General features: G+C 43.1%; 1 protein-coding gene across 1 annotated transcript in view; it reads left to right on the top strand.

The window, feature by feature from the left end:
• The window catches only part of MICOS10 (mitochondrial contact site and cristae organizing system subunit 10), a 33,691-nt gene that overhangs the window by 7,898 nt on the left and 8,288 nt on the right, over positions 1 to 17,505 (top strand). The window contains exon 2 of the mRNA XM_030222580.1: positions 17,286 to 17,333. Within this exon, the coding sequence (XP_030078440.1) occupies positions 17,286 to 17,333 (48 nt within the window). The remainder of the gene's footprint in view (positions 1 to 17,285; positions 17,334 to 17,505) is intronic.

The raw sequence follows: 17,505 nt of genomic DNA, 5'->3' as shown, positions 1-17,505 counted from the left end.
TCCCCCCCACCCCCATCCTTTTACCATCAATAGCGTGTTTGTCTCCCACAGTAGTTCCCAAATCTGCTGGTGTATTTGCCACTTATTAGGATTATTGCCCTGAATGGAGTTCATCAAAACATCCGTAAAACAAATTAAAATAAGCTGTTATGCCTTTTTAAAATATCGTTATTAAAGATGACTAAGCATAACACAAGTAATGTGAATATCTATCATACAAAAGTTGTTCCATAGGATGATACAATGCAAACACAATATCCAGGATCGTATTCCTGTCATACACAGTACAACATCAATTCCCAGATGAAATCAAAAATTGACAATGCTCAGTGCTCTTAAGTACATAAGCATCACCATGCTGGGATAGACCAAGGGTCCATCGAGCCCAGCACCCTGTCACTGACAGCGGCCAAAAGAACAAGCAATTTGTCCCGCCCATCCTAGAAATACTGTATTATTCCTTCATCCATTCAATAACATTCTATGGCTTTTTCCTTCAGAAAGCCGTCCAACCCTTTTTTGAAGTTCGCTAAGTTAACCGCCTTAACCACCTTTTCCGGCAGCGAATTCCAGAGTTTAGCTATGCGTTGAGTGAAGAAAAATTTTCTCCAATTCGTTTTAAATTTACCACACTGCAGCTTCATCGCATGCCCCCTTGCCCTAGTATTTTTGGAAAGCGTAAACAGACACTCCACATCGACCTGTTCCATTCCACTCATTATCTTATAGACCTCTATCATATCTCCCCTCAGCCACCTTTTCTCCAAGCTGAAGAGCCCTAACCTCTTCAGCCTATCCTGATAGAAAAGTCATCCCATCCCCTGTATCATCTTTGTCGCCCTTCTCTGCACCTTTTCCAATTCCACTATATATTTTTTGAGGTGCGGCAACCAGAATTGAACACAATACTCGAGGTGCGGTCGCACCATGGAGCGATATAATGGCAGAATAATATTTGTGTTTTCAGTCCCTTTCCTAATGATACCCAACATTCTATTTGCTTTCCTAGCCGCAGCAGCACATTGAGCAGAAGTTTTCAACGTATCATCAATGATGACACCTAGATCCCTTTCTCGGTCCGTGACTCCCAACGCTGAACCTTGCATGATGTAGTTATAGTTTGGATTCTTCTTTCCCACATGCATCACTTTGCACTTGTTCACATTAAACATCATCTGCCATTTAGATGCCCAGTCCCCCAGTCTTGTAAGATCCTCTTGTAGTTTTTCACAATCTTCCCGCGATTTGACTACTTTGAATAACTTTGTGTCATCTGCAAATTTGATTACCTTACTAGTTACCCCCATCTCTAGGTCATTTATGAATATGTTAAAAAGCAGAGGTCCCAGCACCGATCCCTGAGGGACCCCGCTAACTACCCTCCTCCATTGCGAATATTGACCTTTTAATCCTACTCTCTGTTTCCTATCTTTCAACCAGTTTTTAATCCACAGTAAGACACTACCTCCGATCCCATGTCCCTCTAATTTCCTCTGTAGTCTTTCATGAGGGACCTTATCAAACGCCTTCTGAAAATCTAGATACACAGTATCAACCGGCTCACCTTTGTCCACATGTTTGTTTACCCCTTCAAAGAAATGCAGCAGATTGATGAGGCAAGACTTCCTTTCACTAAATCCATGTGATTTTGTCCCATTAGTCCATGCTTTTGAATGTGTTCTGTAATTTTGTTCTTGATAATAGTTTCTACCATTTTGCCCGGCATCGGTGTCAGACTCACCAGTCTATAATTTCCCGGGTCTCCTCTGGAACCTTTTTAAAATATCAACGTTACATTGGCCACCCTCCAATCTTCCGGTACCACGCTCGATTTTAAGGATAAATTACAAATCACTAACAGCAGCTCTGCCAGCTCATTTTTTAGTTCTATCAGTACCCTAGGATGAATACCACCAGCTTCGAATACCCTGTCCGGCATCGGTAACCCACCCAAATCTTTTCTTTCTTCCTTCTCATCCCTTAATCCCACCCTCTGCCTCCCCCCTTCTCTCAGTTATGCCTTCTGATTGCTTTTCACTTCTGTCCTTTTAAAGCATGCACAAAGAAGTGTGCTTTCTGAACAGAGGGTAGCCATTTTGAAGATAATGCACAACAGCTAGTGAGTTCATACTTAATCTAGTGCTTGGCTGTGCTTTCTACCCCTGCTGCCAGTGTTTTGCCACAAGGATTTTTAATAATGTAATGGACAGTAGATGGCCATCACTAACCTGCTGGTGCTGATGTTGGTTTATGGGTACTAATTTGACTACCCTGTAGCTGAGAACACAGGTTGTGTTTACATTCTCTGCTGCCCTTGACCTGCTGATGAGGAAGTAAAGGATGAGGGGTGTTTTTTTGTGATACTGCACTTCTCATCCATGAGAAGAAAAACAGCCTGTAGTATACAAAAGCAAACCATTACTTTTTTTTCATATGTGCTGTAAAGGGGTAGCAGATAGCTGTTAGTAACCAAAGCTCTTGAACATTAGTGCTTAATAGAAGCCACTACAGTCTAGATTTGTTCTCTGACACAAAATGGAAGTTGAAAGAAGAGGCAATCCCCCCCCCCCAAAAAAAAAAAAAACAGTAAACAATGTGGAAAAATTACTTTTTGCCTGGCTCCTAGAAAGTTTGGCTGGCATCCAACTTTTTTAAAAATATTTTTCCACCTCTGTGTTTATATATAAATATATATTTGGAATATTTTACTTGGCTTCTACCCAAGAACATAATCTTCAAAAATACAATACATCACAATTACAAATAAACTGGCCTGAACTACTACTGACATACAATGCAAACCCACACTCTGGAGCCAAACTGGTATGTATTTAATAAAGATTTATTACTGCTGACTTCATCCCCATTCCCAAAAAACTGCACAGCATTCTGTGTCCTGGATATCGCTATCCAAAGACATCCAAAATGTAATTATATCCATGCACATTTAGCTGGAGAGAGACTTCTATTGTTGGCACCCAAATGAAGACTAATATTGCACAAAATCAAGTCCTATTACTACTTCATATATTTGGAAAATGAATTAGCCTCATCAGAAACCCTGGAGATATGAACAGAACTTGTTCTCTTTTCAATGTACAATGACAGGGGTTGGGATAGGTTTAAATAGCTAGTGCTATATCAGATTATCCACATTGAACTTGATCTATTGGGGTAATATGAGATATAAAATTAAATAAATATTACAGCCTGAGGCTGTTCAGGGTCTGCACAGTAAGATGGCACCACCAGAAGTCCCCTGTCTCATGTTCCACCTAAAGAAGTAATTAGGACAGCCTTCTATAAATTATCATGGGATAGGAGGTAGTGTTCTATTGCAGATTAAAAACTGGTTAAAAGATAGAAAACAGAGAGTAGGGTTAAATGGTCAATATTCTCAATGGAGAAGGGTAGTTGGGTTCCCCAGGGCTCTGTGCTGGGACCGCTGCTTTTTAACATATTTATAAATGACCTAGAGATAGGAGTAACTAGTGAGGTAATTAAATTTGCTGATGACACAAAGTTATTCGTCGTCAAATCGCGGGAGAATTGTGAAAACTTACACTGGGCTTCTAAATTGCAGATGACATTTAATGTGAGCAAGTGCAAAGTGATGCACGTGGGAAAGAGGAACCCGAATTACAGCTATGTCATGCAAGGTTCCACGTTAGGAGTCACAGACCAAGAAAGGGATCTAGGTGTCGTTGTTGATGATACGTTGAAACCTTCTGCTCAGTGTGCTGCTGTGGCTAAGAAAGCAAATAGAATGTTGGGTATTATTAGGAAAGGAATAGAAAACAAAAATGAGGATGTTATAATGTCTTTGTATCACTCCATGGTGCGACTGCACCTCAAATATTGTGTTCAATTCTGGTCGCCGCATCTCAAAAAAGATAAAGTGGAATTAGAAAAGGTGCAGAGAAGGGCGACGAAAATGATAAAGGGGATGGGACAACTTCCTATGAGGAAAGACTAAAGTGGCTAGGGCTCTTCAGCTTGGAGAAAAGGCAGCTGAGGGGAGATATGATAGAGGTCTATAAAATAATGAATGGAGTTGAACGGGTAGATGTGAAGCGTCTGTTTACGCTTTCCAAAAATACTAGGACTAGGGGGCATGCGATGAAGCTACAATGTAGTAAATTTAAAACGAATCGGAGAACATCTTTCTTCGCTCAACATGTAATTAAACTCTGGAATTCGTTGCCAGAGAACGTGGTAAAGGCTGTTAGCGTAGCGGAGTTTAAAAAAGGTTTGGACGGCTTTCTAAAGGAAAAGTCCATAGACTGTTACTAAATGGACCTGGGCAAAATCCACTATTTCTGGGATAAGCAGCATAAAATATATTGAACTTTTTTGGGATTGGCCACTGTTGGAAACAGGGTGCTGGGGTTGATGGACCTTTGCTCTTTCCAAGTATGGCAATACTTATGTACTTATGGATGTTATCTCAGCTCAAAGAGTTGTTAGGTGAACAGAATTTTTGAGACTCGGAGTTGGCTATGCATGAAAGATTTAGGTGTGTTTCTGAGAGAAGAGGACATTTCTCTGGGTAAGTGAACATTTTTTTTGTTTTACTCTATGCTTTGGTGATTTAAATGAGATATGGTAGATTTATTGATAGACAATTTTTAAAAGCAAACTTTATTAACTAGTCTCCTAGGACCTGGGTTTGAGTGGGAAGGTTGCTTTTGGATGGCCTGAGGTGGCTATTATGCTTGGCAGCTCTGGCAGCTGAGTACTGCTGCCAATTCGTATTGCTGTGTCTGTGATGGGGTAGAACCTGTTTCAGCCCCAGTGTCCTTCAGAGCTACTGGGAGGGGGGAGGGACAGGAACTCTTGACTCGATCATGCTGCCCTTGGGCATACCACTTTCAGTAAAAAATTTTATCCATATTGCCTCTGATCATCTTGTGGAGAGCAAGAGTATCAAGATGGTTGGGAAGGGGATGGGTCCTCCAACCACTTCTTTCAGCTGGCAGGGATCCAAATGGCTGCAACCACAATGAACTGTGAGGAGCTTAGTTAAGCCCTGTGTTAGAGAATATCACTGTTGCTGGAAACTGAATGAATTTCACATTAAATGGAGATTGTTCAATGCTTCCGACAAGTGATTAACCCAGGTGCCAATATTGGCATTACGACAAATTGCCAAGAACTCCAGTATGAAAAATAGTGACTTTAACAGTGTTTTACTGGGTTCAGGTGTCAGTTGAAGAATCTATTTAATTTTACTTGATCGTAAGATTAGGCAGATGAATTTTAGTAAGTTGCTTAAGGTGATCGTGACAAGGGGGATTTAGCAGTCTTCTAGTTCCATTGATCTGGCTTTCCTTTGTGTCCTTGCCAGACCAGTCCAGATGAATGGGTAGTTGTGCTTATCCACCAGCAGATGGAGACAGAAACAGAAAGTAGATCCATGTGATTTACCCTCTTAAGGTCCTGCACAGCTGTAGAATGCTCAGTGTATTCTGTCTCTGGTGGATTGTAGATGCAGCTTCCATCTGTATGGCTCAGTAAGCTTCTGGCTGGGGGGAGGCACATGCACACGAACCTCTTAGTCATTCATTGGAGCAGCAATTCCTGTCCAGGAAGAGGGTCCCTGTTGAACTGCGGTGCAGTGTATTTGGAGCTGGGGGGAAACTGGTGATGCCAGGTCAGGTCCCTGCCCCACTGTTCCTTCCTGCAGTTGACATCAGCGGTGGCGAAACGTTACCGGGCACTGTGTGGTGTTGAAGGCAATCCGTGCTTTAGTTTCGGTTTAAAAAAAAAAAAAAAGAGTAGTATGTTTCTGAGCAGCATCCTCATTGGTTTGTGAGCTTTGGTCGACCGGACTAGAGGGAGTGCTGTCGGCTGCTCCAGGGAACACTGTTTCATTCTGCTCTCCTTTTTGCCTTCGGTTTTGGCACCATATTCTACATCTGGGCTGCCATACGATAATAGCACAGGTCCTCGTTTTGTTGCCGGCTGTACGCTTCATCTTGTAATGTGTGAAGAAGTCTCGCTTTTTATTTTGTTTCTGGCGGCTCCTCTTTCTGGGCTGGTATGGTGGCAATTCAGCTTTGAAGTGACGGTTCTTTGCTGGACATTTCTTTGAAAAAACAAAACACAAAATATGCTGTCATTCCTTACCCATGGGTGAGACAGTCATTGCTGGCATTAATTAGGCACAGCCCCTTTTGGGCTGCTCATGTCTTAGGGCTGTTCAAGTGCGCAAGTTTCTTCTTTGCATTGGGAGGCTTGGGAGTCGCGCAGAGGTTTAGAATGTTATTTTTCCTTTGTTGCCATTTGCGATCAGGAGGCTTGCATCTCCTTCCCAGCGGCAGACTTCATGTTGGTGTGCAAGCTGAGGGTGCTGACAGCAGCATTTTGAGAGTTTGTCTATTTCCTTCAGTTGCGTTTTGGCTGAAGACATACCTCCTGACTTATGGTGGGCTCTGTCAGCGGAGGCTAAGCCTGCTTGGTTCAGTATCACGCTGATCCTTCTTTCTCCAGTCACGGTGAAGAGGCCTTGTCTCCTGACTTGGTGGACTATGTTAGTTGTTTCCCTGTTTTCTTCAATTGTGTTTTGGCTGACTATTTACATCCTGCCTTGGTGTAATACCTGGCTGTCAACGGAGGTTAAACCACCTTGATTCAGTATCATGTGGGCTGCTTGTGCCACTCCTGACCCAGTGAAAGATCTAGAGGTTGGTTGAGGATTGCACACTGTCTGCTCTCTATGATGGTGAAGATCGAGTTTCACTCTCCTTTTCTTCATTGGTCCATCTGTTTGGCGTCAAGCACCATGGCTTGGCTAGACAGTGTACTGAGCATTCTACAGCTGTGCAGGGCCTTAGGCCAAATCACATGGATGTACTTTCTGTTTCTGTCTTTATTCGCTGATGGGTTAGCACTACTACCCATTTGTCTGGACTGGTCTGGCAGGACTAAAGGAAAGAAAATTATCAGGTAAGACATACATTTTTGCTTTGTACCTAAGTTGATCATTTTGTTAGATAACTTATAGATAATGTTGGTGTTATTAATCTGTTTAGGCTGGCTATTTTTTGCCAGTCATGGGAAACGGTTCACTCTAAATCCTTACATCAGGCAGGTGCTCCTCTAATTCCTAATCTGGGAATCATGTAGCATTTTTCATGGTTTGTTTCCCCAGTCCCAAGGATTATTAGACTATAAAGAGTCCCACCTTCTGTTGGTGATGATGCATTATCGCCCTACTTGCAATTTGCTGGTAGTTGGAAGAAGGGTTATATTGTTTGAGAGTACCCATACACCATAATGTTGCCATAGAGTTGTTGTTACATTTGTACCCCGCGCTTTCCCATTCATGGCAGGCTCAGTGCGGCTTACATGGGGCAATGGAGGGTTAAGTGACTTGCCCAGAGTCACAAGGAGCTGCCTGTGCCTGAAGTGGGAATCTAACTCAGTTCCCCAGGACCAAAGTCCACCACCCTAACCACTTGGTCACTCCTCCACTCCCTATGAAAATCAGCTGGTTAAAGCTGCAATGGTAGATGAAGTGCTGAAGAGGCTGTTTTGCCACTTAAATTGTTTAAAACTGTTACAGGGAAGGTGAAAATGCTTTGAACTCCTTTTTCACGTGGCCCCTACCTTCAAGGAATCTGTTGTGCAAACCTCCCCCACCCTGTTCATCCATTGCCAAGAAGGCCATCTTATTTGTTTCATGCTGGCTTATTTTTATTGTAAGATAAACCTTTCATGTTTTATTGTTAAAGTAAAAGCCTAGCCTGGAGGTGCCGATCTTTAGTGAAAACAGCTGTAGAGTTTGCATGCCCTGATCAAGTGGCGGGCCCTTTGAGGTAACACGTTACCTTTTAAAAGGAAATTAAGCATGTGAGAACTTGAACCTGTAAAAGCCATCGGTCTGCTAGAGTGCTTCTTATCTTTTTATAGGAAAATCTTGTATACATAAAGCAGATTTTTTTGCTTTGGTAAAAACATGTGGTTGTATTCTTAGAGAATAGTGCAGAGTTAAGCATTATAAACTGTTTTATAATCATGACTAGGGCTGGAAAAGTCCCAGAGAGCCAGGGTGCACACAGTTGCGTACTTGATGTGTAACATTAAGGAAAAAAAAAATAAAACCACAATAGGATTAACAAAAGAAGTGAAGAAAGCATGCAGTGTGACACGAGGTTGGAAATAAATTTTTGTTTGTTTTGTTACATTCCATGTAGAATCTCCAATAGTATCTATTTTATTTTTGTTACATTTGTACCCCGCGCTTTCCCACTCATGGCAGGCTCAATGCGGCTTACATGGGGCAATGGAGGGTTAAGTGACTTGCCCAGAGTCACAAGGAGCTGCCTGTGCCTGCAGTGGGAATTGAACTCAGTTCCCCAGGACCAAAGTCCACCACCCTAACCACTAGGCCACTCCTCCACTCTTCCATGTTTGTGTCTGTATGTTTGTATCTGTCTTACTGTGGAGACTCTCCTGTGATCTGAAGAGGAGAGTGGTACCTGAACATTGCATTTGGAAAGAAGGCTAAAGTAAACTATGATAGATATCACTGTTAACCGGATTCAAAGAATGCATTTTGTTTAAACCACAGGGTGCTACTATACCAAAACAGCAGGTACAAAATAGAAGAGAATTCTCAGCAGTCACCATTTTATTTTAAGCATTGGATATGTTATGGTGGCCTCTTCACTAATCCTTTCATTTAGGTCTGCTATTCAGCTGCTTATCTGGATAATTTTGTGGTTCAGTCCTTATTCTGTCCTCCCTCTGCCCTTTTACTATATGGATAATATCGAGGTTCTTGGGTGTATTTTAAGCATGACACTACAGTAGGGGGAAAATGCATGGATGGCAGAGTTGTGTGGCCAGTGAATGTGTATCTCCATTTAAAAATTGACCCCACCACAACCAGTAGCAAAGGACACTGTTCATTCACTATTTATAACACTCTACAATTCACTCACTAGATTTCACAATATAACTTACAGGAAGGAAAATACAAATGTGAATTACTAACAGCCAACACAGCAAGGGTAGGGTGGAGGAGTGTTTGGAGGGGGAAGCATGCAGAGCATGCCTATCTATGTATGAGTAGCTGGGAGAGGATAAGAAATGGGGAAGGCACATTTGAAAGAAACAATTCTGTAAATTTGTCTCTATATAGCAATACTTTGTGATACAGATTCTAGAACTCCCTTGCCCGTAGTAATACGTTTGGCCATTTGGCAGGGAGGGGGGGGGACTTTATTTCTCTGAAACGCTTGGTATACGGTCTGGAGCATTTTCAACTAGATGTCTTTCCCTCAGGCCAGATTTGGCCTCTTTCCAAAGAGTTTTGCCTTAGTCAAATGGACAGACATTTTTGACCCCTTATTTATAGTTTCTTTCCAGCATTCTCTTGGATTAGGAAGAACAAGTGAAAAAAAAACTTTTTTTCTCTGGCACCCAGGGTTTCTAAATATGTTTCCAGCCCTGGCTACTACTATTTTCAATCATAGTTATACGACACATCTACTGGAGCGATGGCTTTATGGTCATATCAGAATTATTATGGTTATAGTAGACTTGATTATACCATCAGTCATACACCACATGCAGCAAAGCGGTTTACAGTATTGGCTACAGGGCAGTCTTGGTGGGGAAGAGAAAAGGAGGCATCAGAGGAGAAGGAATAGCATTGGAGGTGTAGAGAAAAGAGGAGGGTTAGTGCCATCCAGATGGCATATGAGGAGGAAAGGTTTGGTGGAAGATCCAGCCTTTAATCTGTTTTTTAAAATGTTGTATAGGAAGACTCTAATCTGAGTGCCACTGGAAGTGTTTCCATCATTTGGAGCCGTAGTAGCTGAAAACTGTGTCTTCTGTGACTTCTAACCATAAGCAGGAGGGAGAGGGAAACTGTACAAGTGCAGTTGTGAGGAACACAGAAGTCGTGCTGGGGCATATGGGACCAGTAGATTAGCAATATAATCTGGGGTGAAAGGAAGACATCCTTTGTGAACCAAGACCAAAAGTTTAAAAACTGAATGTGTTTGGAAACTAGGAGCCAGTGTTCAGAGATCAGCAATGGAGATATAGAATCAAAGCAGCAAGCTTTATGGAGTAGTTTAACTGCAGTGGATTGTATTAGCTGCAAGTACTTGTGAGAAGAGAGAGCTAATCCTGAATATAATGCACTGCAGCACTCCAAATGAGTGATGGCTAAAGACAAAATTAATGTCGCAGGAGGAATGTGAACGATTACAGGAGGACCTTGCGAGACTGGGAGAATGGGCGTGCAAGTGGCAGATGAAGTTCAATGTTGACAAGTGCAAAGTGATGCATGTGGGTAAGAGGAACCCGAATTATAGCTACGTCTTGCAAGGTTCCGCGTTAGGAGTTACGGATCAAGAAAGGGATCTGGGTGTCGTCGTCGATGATACGCTGAAACCTTCTGCTCAGTGTGCTGCTGCGGCTAGGAAAGCGAATAGAATGTTGGGTGTTATTAGGAAGGGTATGGAGTCCAGGTGTGCGGATGTTATAATGCCGTTGTATCGCTCCATGGTGCGACCGCACCTGGAGTATTGTGTTCAGTACTGGTCTCCGTATCTCAAAAAAGATATAGTAGAATTGGAAAAGGTACAGCGAAGGGCGACGAAAATGATAGTGGGGATGGGACGACTTTCCTATGAAGAGAGGCTGAGAAGGCTAGGGCTTTTCAGCTTGGAGAAGAGACGGCTGAGGGGAGATATGATAGAAGTGTATAAAATAATGAGTGGAATGGATCGGGTGGATGTGAAGCGACTGTTCACGCTATCCAAAAATACTAGGACTAGAGGGCATGAGTTGAAGCTACAGTGTGGTAAATTTAAAACGAATCGGAGAAAATTTTTCTTCACCCAACGTGTAATTAGACTCTGGAATTCGTTGCCGGAGAACGTGGTACGGGCGGTTAGCTTGACGGAGTTTAAAAAGGGGTTAGATAGATTCCTAAAGGACAAGTCCATAGACCGCTATTAAATGGACTTGGAAAAATTCCGCATTTTTAGGTATAACTTGTCTGGAATGTTTTTACGTTTGGGGAGCGTGCCAGGTGCCCTTGACCTGGATTGGCCACTGTTGGTGACAGGATGCTGGGCTAGATGGACCTTTGGTCTTTCCCAGTATGGCACTACTTATCTACTTATGTACTTATGTACTTATGACACAGAAAAATGGTAGGAAAGGTTTTCTGGAGCAGATTCTTTGGTGCAAAGAAAGAGGAGCATAGGGCAGAGTTGAGGTTTAAACTTAGTTTATTATTAAATGGGACACCTAAAACTTTGACCAAATCACTGAAAGTAATAATAGAGTAGCCCTAAATTGAGGGGGCAGAGGGAGTTGTCATGCAGGGGTTAAGGAAATGTATAGCTTCACATTTAGATGCTTTTAATGACCCTATTGTCTACCTAAAGTGAGTTAACAAAAAAGAAGAGGTAAAAGGGGGGGAAAAAACAGAACTAGTTTCATCACTTGGAGCTGGACAGTTTTGCACTAATCTAGACACTAATATAAACAGAATTTTTATATCGTTATTTCCCACTATTCTAGAATTTATGGTAGTTATGTCCATCAAACCAGCAGGTGAAGAGAGAAAACACAGAACTGAGCTGTGCCATATATTCTATGTGAGGCAGCCTAGTTCTTCGGTATTTTCTATCTCCAGCAAGTGGATGGACATATTTTGCAGTCTCCAGTTTTGAGGGACACTAAAGGTCAACTGGTTCTCAGTTGAGCTTATTGGGCATTTAGGCTGTTAGGGAGATATATCTGGAGGTCTTCAGATCCTGGTCTCTGTCCCTGAGTTCCTTCCCCCCACCAGGCTAAACACCTTTAGAGCACAAAAAAAGAAATTAAAAGGAAAACACGAGGTTAATACCTTCATTGGTCCTCAAGAGAGCAGGATTTAGCATGACGGGAATTGCATTATGGGAACACCGGGGGGAATGGAAATGCTGGTAGATTGATGTAAAAATGGTCAAACTTTCGCTATCTATATGCGAGTATAAATGGTAAAATTTATTTTTTCTAGCTGTCTGGGAAATCACACTTCATTATGTAAGCTTCCCACTATTCCAGTTGTAGTTGTTGTCCATCAACCAGTAGGTGGAGAAAGATCTCAGCTCAGGTTTTCAGTTTTCTGTCTCTTGACATCCAGTCCCTCTTGTCAGTTGTGTCTATCAACCAGTAGGCGGAGATATCACCAACGAAATCAAGCTCAGCTTAAACATTATGAACTCATGGGCTAATGCATTCCAACTAAAACTCAATACAGAAAAAAACACACTGCCTCATCATCGCATCCCAATACAACCCATACAAACCCACAAACATTAACACCCCAGGATACACCCTCCCTCTCTTAGACAGCCTGAAAATTCTCGGAGTAACAATCGACCGTAACCTCTCACTAGAGACTCAAGCGAAATCCACCATAAAGAAAATGTTTTTCTCAATGTGGAAACTCAAACGCATGAAACCATTCTTCCCAAGGGAAATATTTAGTAACCTGACACAATCAATGGTACTAAGCCACGCAGACTACTGTAATGGAATCTATGTGGGATGCAAAGACCAAATCATAAAAAAATTTCAGACCGCCCAAAACACAGCAGCCAGGCTTATATTTGGAAAACGAGTTTTGACAGCGCCAAACCACTCCGAGAAAAACTGCATTGGCTACCAATCAAAGAACGTATCACCTTCAAAATCTGCACAACTGTTCATAAAATTATTTACGGTGAGGCACCTGGATACATGACAGAGCTTATTGACCTTCCAACCAGAAACACCACAAAATCTGCACGATCATACCTAAACCTCCACTACCCAAGCAACAAAGGACTCAAATACAAATCCACCTATGCATCCAGTTTTTCCTTTTTAAGCGCACAACTGTGGAACACACTGCCAAAAAAATTAAAAACTATGCCAGACCACCTTAATTTCCGGAAAGCACTAAAAACAGACCTGCTCAAAAGAGCATACCCCACCGACCCAACATAAAAAGACATGAACACCTGCGACACAATGTAACCAAAGAACATAATGGACATTACTTGACTCCTCCTCCCTCCCCCCTCCCTAAGTTCCCCCCAATTGTACCTACCATACATGTACCTAATGTTCACAATATCACCTTGTATTCATTCATACCATGTATTTGTTCAGACCGGAATCAGCTAACGCTGCTAACGGTAATATGTAAGCCACATTGAGCCTGCAAAAAGGTGGGAAAATATGGGATACAAATGCAACAAATAATAATAACAGAGAACGGGAAAACCTGAGCCGAGACAGCTGTCTCTAGGTATCCAAGCCAATTCCTCAATATTTTCAATCTCCAGCAGGTGGATGGACACACTTTTCAGCCTCTGGTTCTGAGTGATTTGTTACTGGTCCCCAGCTGGTCAACCCTGTCCCCAGTTGTTTTGCGGGTGACTTGAGTCCGCAGAGTCATATCTGGAGGTCTTCAGATCCCTGTGTCTGGTGCCTCGTGAATTTACTTCTTTCCTCCCTTCACCTCATCCCTGTTTCCTGTAGAGTTCTCCTTTTCCAGCAAAACCTTTAAAAAAAAGGGATGGGGGAGGGGAGGAAAGAGGTTTACTGGCGAGCGTGGGACAGTCCTGAGTCTTTTTCATCTGTGACCGCTTGGGAGCAGCTGCACATTGTAGTTGGTGCAGAGGAGCGATCTTAACTCACCACTTAGGACCGCATTGTGCTGTGCTTGTGACATTCGGGGTGAATGGCAACAAGTGGTGGGCCCACTGTTGGACCTGCTGACGGGGTTGGGCTGGACATGTCAAATTGTAGGAGGAGTACACTATTGCCAGTTGCAATTGTTTGTTTGAATTTGGTTAGGAGAGCGATTAGTACTGTTTCGGTGCTGTGGTTGGATCGAAATCCTGATTGTGATTCATGTAGTATTGAGAATTTGTTTAGGTAGTCGGTGAGTTGGTTGGTTACCATACTTTCCATTAGTTTGACTGCCAGAGGGATGGATGCTACCGGGCGGTAGTTGGTTATGTCATTTGCTTTTTTCTTTGAATCTTTAGGTATTGGAGTGAGTAGTATGTTTCCTTTATCCTTAGGGAAGAATCCATGTTGTAACATGGAGTTTAGGTGTGACGTGAGGTCTGTTATGAAGCGCTGAGGGGCAGATTTTATTAGGTTGTTGGGACATATGTCCAGTTTGCAGTGGGATTTGGCAAACCTGTTGATTGCTTGGGTGATGGTTTCGTCGGTCAGTAGATCGAAGTTTGTCCAGATTTGGTCTTCTGGGTATTCATTGGGGATTGGGTCTAGGCAGTCAATGAATTTTTCGTGGTCGGTGGTATTAAGTGGTAATGTGAATCGTAGTTTTATAATTTTCTCATTAAAGTATTTAGCAAGGTTGTCTGCTGATGGGGTGTCTGTGTCGGTTGTGGTAACCGGTGTGGTGTCTAGTAGTTTGTTCACGAGTTGAAAAAGTTTATGAGTGTCTACTTTGGGCTCTCCAGCAGGTCCTGTGCACAGTTTGATGAAGGAGCGTGCGGGAACTGGCGTCATTTTGTTGGGGCGACTTGCAGTGAGGAACAGCCTCTGTCTGATCTCACACGGATCACAGCTGCCTAACCCCTGTCAGTTATTAAATCTCTAATCAAAAGCCCAATACATCAAACAACTTTTTCCTTTCATTTAATCTACCTGCTTGAAGTTGAACTTGTTTTTAACAGCAATCTTGTTTCCTACCTACTTTTCTTTGAAAGTGTCTCGATGCCTTGTTGCACAAACTTCCTGGATTCCCTCCTCCACCTCGGTTTTCCCTGGGTTAGCTGCTCCAGGCTTCTCACCTTCATGACCTTATCCTGAATGCTATTCCTCTACCTGCTATCCATCCACCTACATCTGCCGTTTTCTTCAGTTGTCACACCTGGGCTCTATAAGGGAATTAGTGAAAGGGGGATCTAAGCTGGAAAGCCAATGATGTTTAACATCAGTTTGGTAGTTAAGAGCCGGTGTTTCCTTAGCTTGGTCTTCACTCCCAATTCTTAAGGGTCACCAGCAGGTTATTTAGAATATCCCTTATGAATATGCATGAGAGAGATTTGCCTGCCCTCTACCTCCATTGAGTGGAAATCCCTTTCATTCACATTCATTAGGGCATATCCTGAAAATGTGACCTTTTGGTGGCTCTTGAGAACTGGGAATGAAGACCAAGGCTTTAGAGACTCCCAGACTTATCTGTCTCCCTTCTAAAGTTTTTATCTGCAGTTCACATTTGTATAGTGGAGCAATCAGAGCAAAATGTCAAAGCCATACTGCTACACAGTGCAAGAAGGTTGAATGGAAACAAATTATGGTTCAGAGGTCAAGCAGTTTGTTTTATGAAATCTTGCAGCTAGTAATTATCCCTGATAGAATAAACTTTCTGCTGAGATGAGACCTGCCAGCTGTGCTAGCAAGAAAAATGAATGGGCTGAAGCACTATTTAATCAAACATATAAAAGGCGAGTGTCGTACTCACTCGCAAATGCGCAGTAGAGACTTCCCGCTCTGCCCCGCCCCTGCATCAATATGTGATGAGGGGGGCGGGACAGAGCGGGAAGTCTCTACTGCGCATGCCGCAGACGTACTCGCAACCGCTTCGCCCTCCCCCCCCCCCCAGGTCACTGCTACCGCTCCCCCCACCCGGAGTCTCCGCCACCGCTGCCCCTCCACCCAACCCGAGCACTGTCTTTCTTATTGAACTTACATCGCACCACGCAGACACAGCAGGCACATCAGCAAAGCTGCCGTCGGGACGGGCTTCCTTCTCTGCCTGTGTCCCGCCCTCGCCGCGTTACGTCACACGAGGGCGGGACACAGGCAGAGAAGGAAGCCCGTCCCGATGGCAGCTTTGCTGATGTGCCTGCTGCGTCTGCGTGGTGCGATGTAAGTTCAATAACAGACAGTGCTCGGGGGGGGGGGGGGGGCTCAGAACCCCCCCCCCCCCATTCCAAAACTAGCCTGTTTACACGGGCTCAACGGCTAGTCCTTGTATAAAAGGCGGATAGTCCTTTATCTCAAAATACAAAAACTGAAAAGAATAGGATTTACATTCAGCCGTTATATATGAAGTTTGCAGAATCATACTGGAGCCGCCCTCACATATACATACAGTAGTGTTTAGGAAAGTGCCACCAAGTTTCCACAACTGTAATGGCGTGGAGGAGTAACCTAATGGTTAAAGCAGCAGACTGAGAATCAGGAAAGCCAAGTTCAAATATCACCGATATTCCTTGTGACCTTAAGTCACTTAGGCCTTGATGCTCAGAAGCATATGTGGATGCTAGAGGCCATTAGCGGTGAACTAACACCCGCATTTGCTATGGCCGAATGTTGAGAGCCGATGAGCACGTGAACCAACGAGCTCTTCGTCTCTCAGCGCAACCTTCTCCTACATGAGCACGCAGTTATGGAATGCGTTACCTACAGACTTGAAAGCAATCAACGAAACAACTATCTTTCGAAAATCCCTGAAAACATTCTTCTTCAACAAGGCCTACAATTGAGAACCTATCGCCTCACTAAGTCACCTCAGCAACCCACTCAATTATGAACGCCCACCTTCTATAACCACCCCTATTCACTTTCTTCCTTCTTCTCTCTTCCCTTCCTTGATTGTTACACATTACTAACTGTATCTGATATCCTGAAATGACAATGTTTACAAATCTATGTAAGCCACATTGAGCCTGCAAATAGGTGGGGGAATGTGGGATACAAATGCAATAAAATAAATAATTAGCATGCTAATGTATTCAAAAGTATGATAATGAGTTAGTTTCCTATTCATTCCCAATGCTTGGAGGACTGTGTGCCTCTCCTTTTGATATTTGTGCCTTTCCTCCATGAAATCCTAGCTCCTTTCTACCTTCCCCTTCTTCCCTCCCTCCTCCCCCCCCCAATCTTTTCCAGCATTACTAAAAAAGATCCCTTTCTTCAGAAACAAAAAAAATTGATCTGGACACACCACTTGGAAAATGACTTTATGATATCCAAGTGTACATTTACTGTGCAAATTAGTGAGAGAATTTCAGGAAACGGGGGGAGGGGGGGGCTGTGGTTATGAACACTCAGTCTGTGGGAGAAGTGAAAACTGCAGCATTTGGCAGGTACTTGTGCCTACTTCCACGGCCTGGTGAATTGCTACCGGCACTCTACATGGAATTATATAGTGTTTTAATCATTGCACCGTCACTCTCGTGATTTGCTTCTGTGGTGGTCTTACACTTTTTTAACATTTTTTTTTCCTCTGCTTTCAGGTGCTGGGTTTGGCTTAGGAATAGTTTTTTCAGTCCTGTTCTTTAAAAGTAAGTACAGCACAAAATGTATGTGTGTCCGTTCCACCCCCCCAAAAAAAACAGTCTTGGATATGCTTAATCTACAGGTATAAGCCTACCAAAATTGGTTTGTTTTCAATTTTGGCCAAAACGTACCACCTGGTTTTCTCCGAAACCAGAAAGTAAAGGTTGGTTGTGTGAA

This window comes from Microcaecilia unicolor, chromosome 13 (genome assembly GCF_901765095.1).
Source record: "Microcaecilia unicolor chromosome 13, aMicUni1.1, whole genome shotgun sequence".
In the NCBI taxonomy this organism is placed as follows: Eukaryota; Metazoa; Chordata; class Amphibia; order Gymnophiona; family Siphonopidae; genus Microcaecilia; species Microcaecilia unicolor.
Note: the sequence above shows the minus strand (reverse complement) of the source record. Positions and strands in the feature narration are given on the sequence as shown.